General features: G+C 37.5%; 1 protein-coding gene across 2 annotated transcripts; it reads right to left on the reverse strand.

Annotated features, from left to right (window-relative positions):
- Window positions 1–258: 258 nt before the first annotated feature.
- Window positions 259–13,391, reverse strand: LOC124211223 (lipopolysaccharide-induced tumor necrosis factor-alpha factor homolog). 2 transcript variants are annotated; one of them, XM_046610059.2, is made up of 5 exons: window positions 13,247–13,303; window positions 12,540–12,652; window positions 2,254–2,347; window positions 1,851–1,995; window positions 259–1,709 (listed from the first exon to the last, which is right to left on the reverse strand). In XM_046610059.2, the coding sequence occupies exons 3-5, from the start codon at window positions 2,327–2,329 to the stop codon at window positions 1,607–1,609; spliced, it is 324 nt and encodes a 107-aa protein (XP_046466015.1). In that variant the 5' UTR covers window positions 2,330–2,347; window positions 12,540–12,652; window positions 13,247–13,303; the 3' UTR covers window positions 259–1,606. The 2 variants fall into 2 exon arrangements, with proteins under 2 accessions (XP_046466015.1, XP_046466014.1); XM_046610058.2 differs by lacking the exon at window positions 12,540–12,652 and having other exon boundaries at window positions 13,247–13,391.
- Window positions 13,392–15,707: the final 2,316 nt, after the last annotated feature.

Raw genomic sequence — 15,707 nt, forward strand, 5'->3', positions numbered from 1 at the left:
TTACTTTTCATCGTAAAATTCAAATGTACCATGAATTTCGTACGAATAGAGTACATAAGTCTTGTATCAATGTTTATACATAGGCATTCAAATTGCAAGAAAATATTGGATTTCTCTTACCTCTGTACTTAAGTAATCGCGAAATGCAATTACACATGACCATGTATATATGTATACTTGAATAGCATAATAAAATATACTTATATTGTATATATTCCATCGTATGTATGAGATACGGATATACAATAGGAAAAGTACTTTCTAAGAATGCAGAGGACATTTATTCACGTGAAGTAAGTACATCAATCTGATTCGATTGGAAAAGAATAAGTGGATTCACGATTACCGTACATCTTGTAACCACCCCACATTGAAAATATTTTCGTTTTCAAGGTCACATAACCGATAAATTCGTCAGTTTAATACTTCTTCGTTGAATGTGGTCAGTTAGTTAATAAAGGTGCCCTTGCTCGACCTACAATTGGTGAAACTGATCAGATTTTATCAGTTTTTGTTTTTATTTGAACAATTAACGAATGTTATTAATTGGCTATTTCATCTCCACGTTTCGCTGCATAATATAGCAACCTCAAAACTTGCCTCCTAGCCAGTAAGTCGAATATTAAATGCTTTGTTTCTAAGTATACCGTAATAGAAAATTGCACCGACGACGCGATTGTAGATGTTTTATTATACCTAAATGTGCTTTCATAATTCATTTGTTGATTGTTCATTATTGGACGATGAATAAAAATATTTTGTTTCAATCTTGTTTATGTTTAACAATTATATCTTACGCATTGTATAAAAATTCTAAAAACTAAAAGTAGACGATCACAGTAAGCAAATGCTTTTGTTGGTCAGAGTGTTTGCCTGAGATTTACTTTTTTTTATATACGGTGTTACAAAATAACAATAGTTAACAAAATAAAATTTTAAGACCATTTGCGCTGTTTTTTTTTATACCAAGTGTAGCTTTAATGATAAACGTAAAAAGAACAAACCCTCAACAACTAGGCCGTTGTGATATTTTTTTTTAATAAAAAGCTCGTCACATTAGTCTTTATGTAGGAAATAAAGAAATTTTTCAAAATAGTTATGTGAATAATGACTTTGTAAAGTTTTTAAAAAATGGAACAGACCAAGCGATCGAAGTTGTTAAATGCGAGACAATTACTTTCATTTTATCTATTGGCAATCTGCAATGTCTCGTCAAGTTTTACCGAAAATTGACTACGTCTATATATGATTAAATATAATATAAGTATATTGATATTTTCTCTTAATATCAAAAATTGACTTGCAACATTTATTTATTATTATTCCGGTTTTCCGTAAGATTTTATGTTGGCCTTAATGATATACAGATACAATTTCCAATTTGTAGATGCAAGTATGTGCGTGTGCGTGTTGGCTCGTGTATTAATTATACCAGCTTTGTTTGCGTATATAAATATACACGGCGTATATAATATTGATCTATGGGTAATTTAACTATTTTTGAACTGATTTTATTTGTTGTTGTTTTTTTGCTTTTTTTGTTGACTCAGCAGAACTATCCACTGCGATACTTTTGATATAGAAAAGTAATTTGATTTTGATGCGATTAATTGCTGTATTCTCCAATGTACGCGTTGCAGCCTGGGCAGTAATGCTTCTTGGACAAGCAGCTATCGATGCAGTATGGGCAAGGAGCACACGGCCAACAGCTGAAATTAAATGCAAAATTTTTCAAACGGTTATTCCTGTCAAATTTCCAATGCCAAATATAAAATTTGTAATATAACGCAGCGTCAATAGAGGTTTCACCTGAAATATGATAGGAAAAAATAAATAATTGAAAATCTCACCCGAATATGCAGAGAAGTAGAGCGATAATGTGGGTTTTTGTCGATGAAGACTGTTCAACGCGGGTCGAAATGTTGGCACGACAGTGCGGGCATGTCATCGATACAGATTCGGGCCCCAAAGCCGGTGCCTGGACGATCATCACGGCTGAAATTTGAAAAAGCGTTCATTTAATCGTTTGAACTTCACCGTCAGAAGATTCACGGTGTCGATAAATGTCCGCAACGATTAGTGTAAAGTTAAACATCATCGGTGTAAAAAGTGATTTTAAATCAACATCAAAATGGTGTGGACTTCTATAGAATATTTTCGGTGTTACATTTAACACCGCATTTAAAACGGTGTGCGTTTTTATTTCAGAAACGAAAAGCAACGAGCAATTAGTTACAATGTATAATTACTTACAGGGTTGAGCCTGCGGTGGAGGTCCGTAAGCGGGTGGTGGCATGAAACCGGGTGGAGGCATCTGATTTTTGTCCATTGTTGAGGGGAAAATTGGCTGTAAGAAAAATTGAACACACGGTATTAAGAATTCATAAATCGCCTTCATTATAGGCGTTATCACGCACTTATCGAGTGGGACTTTAGGTCAACACAATGACCACGGTGGAACAGAAGCCCCAGCTAGAAATTCATTTGACGCAGATATAATATTTCGTAGAAATTACATGTTCAAGTTATTCTCACACTCCGCATGAAGTTTCGCAATAAAATTATACAATTAATTAGCTCGAATGAATTCTATAACACTAGCTACCTAACGTACGTTGCGTATAATTATTTTCGTCAATTTTTTGACTTGTTATTCTCCATATCTTCATTCGAATTAAACCATGGCTAACATTATCTAGCTCAGGGTTGAAAGGTCACCCGTGGCGCCGTAATTCTGACCCACCGAATCAATTACAGGGAGAAGCCTTCGTGCCAGCGGGCATTTTCTCTCCTTTTTATATGCCGAGTGGCGTAATTGTGTCACGATGTTCTCGCAACGACCTCACAGTTTTCGTTACAGGGCGTGGCAGTTGGCTCTATATAGCTTATCGCGATTGACCCTGCAGCTTCGTATACTTCGCCAGTCTGGTGAATTATCAAATGACCGTATAAGAATTTTTCGGAGACAAAGTCCGGTTGTACGGTGGTCGCTGAATTTATATATACGCATACCGAAAAGAGAGAAGTTTTTCTCTAGTTTCAAACCTTAATGTACAACATTGTGTATAACGCTACGCTTTATTCGAGTGTTATTTTTAAGCTTCTACTTCGAAACAGCAAGCTAAAATACCGAGGGGCTCCGTTTTAGATCACGTGGTAGATCCGAAACCGACACGGCAGCTATTCAAGATGTATTTAGAACTAAAATATATAAAGAATATGAGAACGGCAACAATATGACTGCACTGTTAAAAGTGACTGTAAATTTACTACACATTTATTGTACAAAACAGTTGTCAAATTACGAAATCAGATTGTAAATTTAAAAATTCGGTGTGGCGATGTAAATTACTATGTACTTTACGCTAAATTTACGATATAACTGTTTCATTTTACTAAAATTTATAAAAAGATCACAAAAAAGTAATTTGCATTTACTAAATTGTGTAGTAAATTTATTGTATTTGTAAATTGAATAAACAGTGACCGTATGGTCAATCCACTGTTTCGTATCCGTATAAAACTTCTGATACAGTGTAAGAAGTTCCATACAGGAATTTTTTACAGAGTTCGAATTAGTCTTATCGTCAGATGGCAATTTGAATTTTTTGGCAAATATCTAATGCATGGAAAATTGAAATGCTGAGATAATTTCAACTCATAAAATAAAAGTTATTCTTATTATCACAGAAACGTGGACTTCAACCTTTTTTTACATATACGATAATAATTAGGTATAAGTTGTTCGAAAGCGTTCCACTTCCGTTATGCGGTAGATTTCATTTCCATTCTGACCGGCACATCTAGGTACGATGTTTAACAGAAGTAGCGTGTAACAACGACAATCATTGAAATGTATAATTTCCTGGATTTCTGACAATGGGAGTGGTTAACGAACAAGTCTTTAATCGAAACTCGATTATTACAGTATTGGAAACAGTTGAAACTAGACTGCTAATAAGCACATGTAATACCTTATTTACCTGTGCAACGACTTGACATACATACTACGTAAAAATTTTAGTTCTTAAACTTTTAAGATGCAAAAGCGACGTAATATGCTAAACAGGAAAAACCAGTTTTCCTTTTTATTCCCCTGCTTTCTTCGCCTCTTAGTGGTTTTTTCCTCCTTTAATTCTCTGAAACTAATTGTGAATTGTCTAAAAGAAATCGACAGACATTTGCGGTTTTACGACATTGCCTTTCCAATTCGGGCAGGAGTTAATGTAGAAAAAAAAGATTAATACCGCAGTGATTCTCCGTTAGGACAACCTTCCTTTGGTTTGTCGAAATTGAATATGCTTTATACGATTCCATTCAAACGTCGTTCGCCGGTATAACTCGCGTCAGAACTGTTTGAAACTTAATACGATTCGGCAGATTAATAATTAGAATTCGCTACTTGATTTGAAGTATTGGAAGGAATAACCTTTTACAGATCACGGATCAAATAAAGATGCTTGGTAGATTTGCAGTTGTGCCTAAATGCATTATACAATGACAAGTTGCGTTCTGTTTTCGATAAAATCCGATTGAAATTAAAGTTTCTATTCACGAGTCGTTAAGTTTGGTCAAATGTAGGTGTAAAAAATGAAGTCATTTTGTTTTTCTGCGTACTGCGAACTGCACGCCTGCTATTCTAGTTGTGAAATCTACAACGGATCGATGCTTTATTTTTTATTCCATTCACGCGGCGTGGTTAGTGGGCTAGTAAATAATATATTTCGCGTGCAGAGTCTCGTGCTGTCATAAAAATATTAGAGATGATCCCGTCATGATAACTAGCACCCCGGGAATAGAATAAGTATATTTATCAACTATTTAGACCAAGGGGTGTTGCATTGAGGCAAAACTTAACACCATGGTTACATATTTATGATTACTTACATTTTATATTTATTACAAAAGATTACTTGACAAATAATTTGAATTTGATGAGGTGATTTCTCACAATGTTTTAAGATTTCATATGACTTCTTAAGATTGCTAAAAGATTTCTCGTAATTACCAACGTCAACGCCGTGATCCCTCGTCTGAAACACCCCTTGATTTATACCATCGAGAGACGATTAGCAAAATAAACATTGTCGTGAAAATTCAAAACAAGAGACATTGAATGAGATATACACTGTAATCTGACACTCCAACAGATTACCGCGTAATTTCTTCTGATAAATGATGAGCAAACGATTCCGGACTAGATATGATATCGTCAGGTACACAATCTATTCGTGGAACAAGTTTTGTATTGAATATCTACAGACGTCAAATACCAAAAGTCCATTAATGTGTTTACGAGAATGGACGAGGCCGTGTATGATACAATTCTTCCAAATGGATGTTCAATTAAGCATCACGACGATGCGATTAAGTTTCAGTTAGTCGGTCTATACACTACAGGCTTGTCGAACTTTTCAAACACATACCTTCCAACAAAAATACCGGTTCAAGATATGATGCTACCTACGCGCAGGCATACCTGTCATGTTGGTGAATTTTCAACACCTATATGCAGTAAACATGCACAAGGATAAATCTTTTCGAGAAATAATACCCGCAAGTGAACATTCGGGCAGGAAATGCGCTTGCAAGTTCCACAAAATCCGGTATTGTGTCTATACGTGTGTACTCGGCATCATGACGCACACGAAGCTTTGAATTACAGGTTTCCCGATACTTCGCTCGACAATGTATACGTATTTTTTCGAAAGCGATAAGGTAAGCCGCGAGCAAACCCGCAGTCTCGATTCTACGGCATAAGACACCAAGAGGCTTTTTCTTTCTGTGTATAAACGACAATGTCCCAACATCTCTGCAGACATGCTGGATAATATTTCAAAGACGCTTCAAAGAGAAATGAAAAAAATTAACAGATAGTTAGAAAAAGAACAAAAGTTAAGCGTAGATGAAAATGTCACGTCCTATAACACTGCTTCGCTATCGAAACTTGCATCATTGCGGTCACGATTATTCACATCTCGGTTACACCGAAGTGAAAAAGAAATATATAATCGCGTTGCCAACACCGAATCCATTTCCATAGTGAACAGTCGTTATCGTTATACTATACGTAATATACACACGTATGCGTTACGTATTTGTACATTGCCTGGTGATCGATTTACCCAGCACGCTACACGCATGGATTGCGCGTGTTATCAACTTATCACACTATGGCACGAACGTGTAGAACGTACATTTGAATAAAGTAATAAATCTGGAATGACTCGATGACGATAATAACGTACGAGATTGAACTTTGCTACTCGATAATGTCTCTTCTCCTTCGTTAAATACACATTTGTGTAATGAATGTGGTATATGAGTGTGCGAAGCCACGTGATGGTATGCGGTATACTAAACGGATGAACATTACACTCGGGCGTGGTTTTACGACTCGATAATTAACCGTGGTTTGACACCCTGGAGTACAAGTGACCCCGAATCATTTCTTCGTTAGTTTAATTAAACTGCCTAAATCTAAAAAAAATCGGTTCTGTTGCACCGACTGGTGTTTTGATATTTTGTTATATAACCCATACAGTTTCGAAAAGTAACCTTTTACGAAGTTTAAAAGAAAAATTCTAGCGAATGTATTTAATAGCTCATTTTTCATAACGATTTTTGTCGCTGAAGTACAACCGACCCTAGTGTATCAAGTATGTGATACTACAGAGGTGTGTCTAACTGGGATCGGTCATATGATTATGTTACGCCCCTTTCCAAATCGATTCAACCGTCCAGACTGCACTCAAGAGATTGAGCGAATTTTGTGAGGGAGTTTCAACGGTTCGATTATTAGTTGAAAAGTATTTGTTTCGTGAAAATGCTAAACTGTACGTTTATCAAGTCCAAGTAAACCGCGTGAACTTTATATCAGTAAAAAAATTTGGCCTTTACGCTCGACAGTACGGAGAGGTTAAAGGTTGAAACAGTTTAGATTATCGGAAAAATTATACAAGTTTGGTATTTACGCAGGATTTAAACGACCGCTTTACGTAATACTGATGAAAATAACAAGAATTACGCTGTTTTAAATAGATTCGACAAGACCAAATTATTTTTATATGTACTGTGTATTTGTCACCTTATTTTATATTAATTTCGTTACATAACATATGCCATCTAGACATCAATAGAAGTAAAATAAACGATAAAGTAAACATCGAGTTATAAAAATATGACAAAAGATAATCTGCATTTCGAAAAATTGTGAAGTTCGGTATCATTACGTTTCGAAAAACTGCTTATAATCAAAATATTTCCACAACAAAATCTTGCGCGGCTTAATAGTACATTATGTAACAAGGGAATAAAGTCGACTTTCATTCCTGTGTTACATATAGCGTTAAATTATTTCCAACTCAACTCTGGCCGTATTATTGACTTGAAAAGAAGGAGTCGATGTATCTTTCGCAATGTTGGTTTCAAAATTCGAAACGTAGATTAATAATAAACAAAAATTCACTCTCAAAAATGCCTTACAATTAGTGCATGGGAGCGGATCCAGAGCTGCATGCCCTGAGGTTTATAAGGGCCGGGGGTGGGGGGATTGTTGAATCAAATTTCAAGGAATCTAATAAACTTCAACTTTGTTTATCTCATATCATAACGATCTCATATTTCCCGCAGATCTATGCGTTAAGAGGGAGTAATATGCTACTTTCGGCCCGCTTTTTAGGTCAAAAACGTTACCATTATGGTCGCGTCGGAAATAAAATTCGTACGCATAATCGGTGTGCTTGTTGGTACGTATAATGGGCATGGAACGCAAATGATGAAAATATGCATCGCAATATAGAGAAGCATGAAACTTGCCCAGTTTGGTAGCGTGCAATGCAACTGTCGTATAAAGTATATTTGAAAGCCTCGGTTACTCGATCGTCACTGACTTAGTTATTTATTATATTTCTCTCGTCGAATAAAAGAGCTACATTATTCTCCTACCCTTCTCTGCATTTTTTCATATTTCTCATTGGTAATTTCCATTCGGTTTCCGGGCGTAATTGCGTTACAAGATTGAAAAGATATTGAAAATATCATAATTAAAACTGCAGCTTTTGCGGCATTGCGGAAATATTGCGCAAATACTGTAAACAGATATGCGGTGCAAAAAAAAAAAAAAATAATAACCGCTCTCCAAGAACTCTAATCTCTGTTATATTTGTTGATGCATCCGATTTATCTTTTCCGAAGATAAAACTTCGCGGTGATTTGTTTTGCGAACACCGCAATGCTGTGTATGCATGTACATACGAGGTATGTACGTTACATGTTGTGTTTGAATAATTGTCTTAAATAAAATATTCGCGCAGAGGCCGAAACAAGTGTGCACATATTTAATAAGAGCCTACGACAAAGTATAACATACACAGCACAAAAAAAAAAATTCACCAACGCATCAGGTACGGTTATCAGGAAAGAGAACGCGAATTTCACCTGCAGGATTTGCCGACGAAAAATTAATCTCCCGCAGAAACATGCAGAAATTAAAATTTTGCAATACACAGCCCGCCGCCTGCAGTGGTTTTTTATTTATTCTTTTGTTTCACATTCGACGTTACAGCGATTATGATTAATGGGTTCCCACGGCGATGCAGACTCACGGTTTGGAAAAATGCGATAAGCTTAAACATCTACGGATAAATCGCGAAACCAGAACAAAAGCAGAACCTACTTGCAAAAGATAATATCGTCGGAAACCTTGCAACGGACTGGGACAAAAATAAAATTCTGCGACCTTGTAATTATTACACATCGCATCACTTCATTGATTTGAAATAAAGTTTACATTTATCGTCAACGCAGTCTGTAATCTTTTCTTAACAAAGGTTTTCTATATTCGATCGCGGAAGTATGGAATTCATTCTAGCAGCATATATTGGTAAATAGACATTTTTTTTCTTGAAAAATACAATAATATATTGATTTCCAAACTGAATAATGAAGAACGGTACAAAAATCCTTTGACTTTATTCCAAACTGTTCTTGGACGTAAACGTTGAGCGGAAGCCTGTAATTACGTACGAATTATTATATACCTACACCTGTAATATATTAGCCGCGTGCGATCTTCAACAGGTGCCCTAGAAACTTTCACACGGTCGCGTTTTTAAATCACTGTGGATACACAACACTTGTGTACTTCGCACAGCCGATAAGTGTCCGCGCAAGTGAGAAGAAAAAAAAAAGACAACATTTATTTATCCCTAATTTACCGGTTCTGCTTTTTGGCGTTATTACAAAAAATTCTTAATCTTATTCAACACGCTGCTGTATCATTGGATTGTGTTATTTTAAACAAACGTAACGCTCTTCTCCTACATCAATTTTTAATGCATTCATTATTAAACTTGGCTGGTACCACACTTGTGTGTTTGTTTGTAAAAATAAATCTCGTATGTTCGTCACGAAATGTTTAGGAAGACCTTCAAATGTTGCGAAGATCAATTTGTTTAAAAGCAATAAAATAAACTCGGATGAGAATAATGCGGGTAGACTGCAAAAAGTGCCACGAAATTTATATAACATTCAGAATTTTTCGACGAATCCAATTTATTACGATAAGAATTAACGTTAATTGTGAGAATTTTTTATTTTTTTTTTTATCTTCATCTGAAACATTTAATCCGAGAACTTTCAAACTGCGTATACAAAATACAAAGAACTTGCTTTACTTGAATGACCTTTAAATAATCGTTGCGTGGTTTAACCTCGTCAATAATTATACTGGTTAAAAATTGTTTGAAAAAAGTGAAAAATTTCTTGCTCGCAAGACAGCTTCAGATAAAAATCTGATCGAAGTTCATTCCGAGTTTTTCAAAAATTCATCTTTCCGCATACGTCGATCGTCACAGAGTACAAACGTACGTATTCGTGGAAAGGATTCCTCGATTTAACATCAGCTTGCAAATTGTTCGCCCAAGGGTTTCGCGGGATCAACGGAGTGCAGGTATAATATCTGCGTTATGATCGCGATGGCGCCGGTACGTCCCGCCGCTTGCGTCACCGACGGAACGGTTTTTTACTTTAGCTTTAGATACGTTGTATTACAAGTACGACTGTATACGTATAATGCACGCTGCTACACAAACACCACGTGAGTATGAAATTTTGTCGTATGCATACGGCGTTTGCCGTCTCACACCTACGTACAGATATTGCACACCGAGGTGAAATCCACACATAGGAGAATATTTTCTAGTGTTTCGGAGAAACCAGTTTTTCGAAGAGCGACCCGGCCGGGTTTTTTTTCCTCCTTCTCTCTCTTCGTTCATTCGTATTTCAGCCGCTTGGTACATGCATACGTGCCGAGGCATCAGCGACGGGAAAGAATTCAGAAGAGTGCGCATGCGGCGACTTTAAGATGGGATCCGAGATCTTTCCGGCTCTGCAAGGCCGACTCGGACCGCTGCGTTCGGTTCTACGTTTCTACGCAGCGGGCGTGTTCTCCCAATCACGAATGCTCGTTTTATTTTTAATTCCTCTGATCTCGCATCGCCGTGTGCACGTGGCGATGTCGAACTCCGACTCGTTCGGCCATTTTGGACCGCCAGTGGTTGGCAACCCGAGATAACCCCGTATCTGGAGTCTTATTTCGGAAAGAATTCTAAGCTTTCTCATTCAACGCGTCATTATTCTCCGTGAATTTTTTCTCCTGCTATATCAACGTCGACGCGTCGATTCCCCGTCCCATGAATGACATCCGCTCCGGTTTTCTAATCATCGTCTTATCCCTCCTCACCGCCTACGCGAAACGAATGTAGCCTGATATCACGTGGGGTGGGGGTCAATACTTGGAAGGGTCTATATTTCGAAAATGTGAAAATAAAACAATGAAATATGAATGTTTGTTTCGAATCTTGATTTTCGAAAGTGTCATTTGTTTCGTTATTTTATTTTTTTATGTTTTAAATCTTGATACAAAAGTCAGTAGCTTGGGAAACGGTAAATTTGAAAAACCACCTGCAGATCCCTCGCGAACTTCGGAATCTTGGCTTACGAATGGCGAGCCGCGAATCCAAGTACTCGGTATCTTTATAGGTGATGTTCGAACCGAAGACCTTTAAGACCGTCATATAATGTCAATGATCCCGTCGAGCCACGTATCTATGTGTCCATCCCCACCCAAAAACCAGCCAGTTTAAAACTGCATGTGAATCGTAGAGAACCCACGAGACGTAATTACGTTTAGTCGACTTGATAATTCACAATCAGCGGGCGGACATTCTGTTGAACGATTTCCGAAATCAGTTCAATATACGATACGCGACTGCAATCGTGTTGTTAACGAGGGTGCCCTGGTCGATTTCGACGGCGTTCACGTATATACCTGCAAATGTATTCTACGAATTCACCGTTACGATTTCGTAGATTCCGTGCCATGTCTTTATTTCAACCTCGAACGAAAATGTATCGGAGTGTTTTTGTTCAGAATCGTGTATAAAATGAGACTGTATTGCCTTTTTTCGCGTTCACGATACATGGACTTCGATATTTGGAGACGTACACGTAGACGTCGAAATCAACCAGGGCACTCCCTTAAATAATTTTTCTCCCTATCCGAATTCTCGTCTACTAGCCATCCAACATCGTGTCCCGATGGGTCTATCGCTCGAGTGTGATCGAATATTCCGCGCGAGCGCAATCGTGTAGACATTACATGCTCGTTAATTTTGACGAATGGCATTACGCACGTATAGAAATAAATTGTAAGTGCCGTGCAAAGATCCGACGGAAGTCGTTAAATGGATGATGAAATTATCGCTATATTATAAATTTCGACAAGATTATTCGTCGCGGCGCCGTGTTTACATGTTATGAAAAACTAGCACGATCGTATATGTTGGGAAAATGAATCATACCGCGTTTGTTGTCGTTCGTTATTCAGCCAGTCTGCGGATCGTGCACACCGTTTGTGTTCCGTAACCTAGAGACACCGCAGCGGTCGTATAAACGATCAAACTATATTTATAAAGCAATTAATTAAGGAAACAATTGACAGTCCTGAAAAATGTCCCAGACAATTCGGCTCAAGTTACCTAATCAACCCGGGTCGACAAGTGTATCGTAATTCAAAACTGCTCCGCTGATCGCGCGAAACCAACGACTGCTGGTGTGGAAAACTCATGGCGTGGCAACCTGATGCTAAAAATAATACAGTGTCTGTTTACGTAAGCGCGACGCGAGCGAAGAAGACGCACGCGTGAACAACGTTCGGCACGACCATGTTTTAACTGGAACAATACTAGATACCAGTTCAATGATCGAATACTGTCAACGAGTGCGACTGATGCAGCCGTTTTTACCTTAAACCCGCATTTAAGCGGCTCTCTCTCTCTCTTTTTTCTTAGTTTCTTTTGCAAAGCAAGTCCAGTATTGTTATGGATAAATAAGACTTATCTATCTATCTGTGTCTGCCTTTATCTCACTATCTCCATCAATGGTTGGATGTCCAGCATCCCACCAATGGCCCCGTACAATATGTACATTGACACATATATATATATGTTATCTCTATACATATAATTCCAATCAACCTCCGTGTTTGTCCCGCATTGACAACGGCAGCTATTTTGATCCAAGTTTGTCACACTCGGTATAAACAACTGTTGAAAAATTGGGGTTGGCCGGCCGGCTTCAAACTCTGCAGCTTTGCGCGTAAAACAAAAACAGAAAAAAAAACATTTTAGCTTTGACGGGTGAAATTTTGCGTTATATATACATATATATATATATGTATGTAACAATTACACAGGGAAATACGGATATGCGTGTACAGCAGTCCACGCCCTCAGCGCGGTTGGGATCCGTTCCGTCCGTGGGAAACATTCATTGAATTTCTCTACCTTATCGCAAAGCGTGCAGGATAACGAAATTTCCACGGCAACAAAGTCGAGGTGCATTTTTGTATTCGCGTATAGCCGTAGGAACGAACGAAGCAGGCCGGCCAACTGCCGTTTACAAAATTTGTTTATACCGAGTATAAAAAACTCGGTCCGAAGTGCCGTTATTCGTGCAGTATGCAGACACGGTCTTCGATTCACAGGCTCATTTCGATGGCACTTTCCTAGTATTTTCTAGTCGGAGACGGAATTTTTACCCTCCCACAATCATATTCGAAGAGTAACGAATATCCACAAGCGTTGCGATCGAGACACTTTTTATTTTATTTATTTATTTCTCTTTCATTCCAATCAATCGCTGGTTGTTTGTTATTACGAGTGATTTCTTTGTCTTCACTAACCTGGGACAATTGTTTGGAATACTTCGCTCGAAAGCTGTGCGCGCCGGTGTAATTCTTGCGGGCAACTGTTGCGGCAATCGTAGAGACGGTCGGGTTTGAACCAAGTTCGTCTCGAAGTTCAGTCATCCCCTCTTCCATGGGACGGTGGGGGGGATACGGGCTAGATAATACAACCGTCAGTACCGCCCTCGCTCTTTTGTAACCAAAAATTTTGTAAACGGAACCGGCCTTCGATCGTTCTCAGAATTTTCAACGTACCATTTTTCGTGTCTTAGTTTCTTCTCCCAGGATATCTCGAAAACATGTCAACGGATTTTTATGGTTTTCATCTCCATCGACGCGGCTTTTCGAAACCTGGAATCGACGAGATTTTGGTTCTGATCGGTTTGGTGCTTTTTGAATTATTTGAACGACGAGATTATAAAAACTTAAATAACAACACATGCTGTCTTGAGAATTAATGAACGGATTCGAGTGAAAATTGGTACCATGAGGTTTTTTGGTCACTTATCACGAATCTAGAGTGAGATTTCCAAAATTTAAAATTCGCGTTTTCGATATGCCGAACTTTCACGAACTTGATATTGGGCTTTCCAAGTTCGAATCTGATAATGACCATATATTGTTATCATTCGTAGTATTATTATTTTAGCTTGAAACGAGCTTGACGGCAGGAAGTTAGCAGAACCGCATACCCGCTTGTTTTTCTTTTTTCCTTATATTCCTTATATTCTATCTAATTGTCTTTCCGTTGCGTCATTTGTCCCGCTGCTAGAGCTAACGGCCGATACGCAAGATATATTTATTCACACTGTTTTCCTTTATTATACTATAATTTCAATGTGGTGGATAAATATCGAACGTGTTAATACGCCATTGATTCGAGTCGTTTTTTTTTCCAAAAATCCGGAAACATGAATTCATATTAAATTCACGAAAGAAGTCGGTACGATATTCAATTCGAAAATATTTCATGCAAACGATGTTACTGTGGAGTGTGTCGTATATGAGGCGTTCCCCACCAACTCACACACTTTTTTTTATGCCCTCTGATCTGTTCCGTAATTGGTTATATGGTAACACTACTTAAAGGTATTCTCGGTGAATTTTTTCATATTGTTTCATTCACTCGTTTACCCTGTAAAATTTACAGCAAAATCTGAGGTGTCGCATAGAAGAAAAAAAATGTCCATTTTTTTTGCTGAAAAAAGCCTTTTTGATACCATCAAAAATGTAACATATACTGCATTAAATAATTCGTAGAAAAACACTTCTTTTTTTTTTTGTACAAATTTATTTGTCCGACTTCAATTTTCCATGATATACGGCTTAAAAAAAAAAAAAACATTTCCGACACGAGTAATTTAAAAAATCTGAAATAATGCGAGGTGAGTACCTTTGAGTAGTACTACGATACAACCAATTGTGGAACAGATCTGAGGTGGTAAAAAAAAAATGTGGCTGAATCGGAGGAGAACGCCTCATATACGGGCATATTTTGCGAACCAACATCGGCATAGCATTGCAGTCCCTGTTTGTTGACTCAGGACTTAACGGGACAGGAACAGGACCGGCTTATGTACTAGGCGGACTAGGTGAGGGTCTATGGGCCCCCAGCCAAGAGGGCCTGATCTGCTTCTTTGGTTAAATATTCTTAAAATTATTTCAAACTAATTCTGTTCCCCAAAAAATCATTTTACTCGCTTGAAAAATAATCATAACATCAATAAATAGACGTTGAATAAGGAATATATCGGGTGGTAGTCCAAACGAATGTAAACGACGTTTAACCCCGACACTCGTCAAATGAGTCACCGATTTTTTGGTTGTTCCTGCTGTACAAAATGGATATTTGCCAATTATGTTTAGTGTTTAGTACATCGAGAGAAATTTCTAATAGCGGTTATTAGACAGTCCTCGACTATTTTCAATTATTTAACGTAACCGAAAAATATAATTTTGGGTAGGTATAAGATGAAAATGAGTTTTGTAGCTGTAATATAGAAATCGTATATCTGTGGCTGTAATTAGAAAATCTTGTATGAAGATGATCTAGTATATGCGATGCGTTTAGTTTTCATGAGACTAAAATCTCGGCAGCGTTTTATGCTAAAATTGTAAACTCATTGAATCTTTATTGTTTGAAATGGAAACTTTCTTCTTGAATCACAAAGTGGTTACGGTCGTCAATTAGAAGTTTCCGAATTGATTTCTCGGTAAGAATGGTGGTATCGCAATTTTTTTTTTAAACGCTAAACGTATAAGAAATCACCAAAGGGAATATTGCGTATGCTGTTTCCGCACAAATTACGTTAAATTTGAATAGATATTTTCGCGAAATAACAATTTTGCGTTAAAAAAATTTTTCAATTCCGACTGATGCTCCCAAAGGAATGTGGTAAATGGTTAGAAATTCTAAAAAATTATATCACATACGTTTGATACGGTAGAAATAGGAAAA

Source organism: Neodiprion pinetum, chromosome 2 (genome assembly GCF_021155775.2).
Source record: "Neodiprion pinetum isolate iyNeoPine1 chromosome 2, iyNeoPine1.2, whole genome shotgun sequence".
Lineage (NCBI taxonomy): Eukaryota > Metazoa > Arthropoda > Insecta > Hymenoptera > Diprionidae > Neodiprion > Neodiprion pinetum.

Excerpts from the sequence above, each read along its gene's own strand:
- LOC124211223 (XM_046610058.2), bottom strand. The coding sequence starts at position 13,384 with ATGGAAGAGGGGATGACTGAACTTCGAGACGAACTTGGTTCAAACCCG. Across the intron at positions 2,348-13,246 it reads ATTCCAAACAATTGTCCCAG|CCAATTTTCCCCTCAACAAT; the intron begins GTTAGTGAAGAC and ends TTTTTCTTACAG. Across the intron at positions 1,710-1,850 it reads CTACTTCTCTGCATATTCGG|CTGTTGGCCGTGTGCTCCTT; the intron begins GTGAGATTTTCA and ends ATTTAATTTCAG.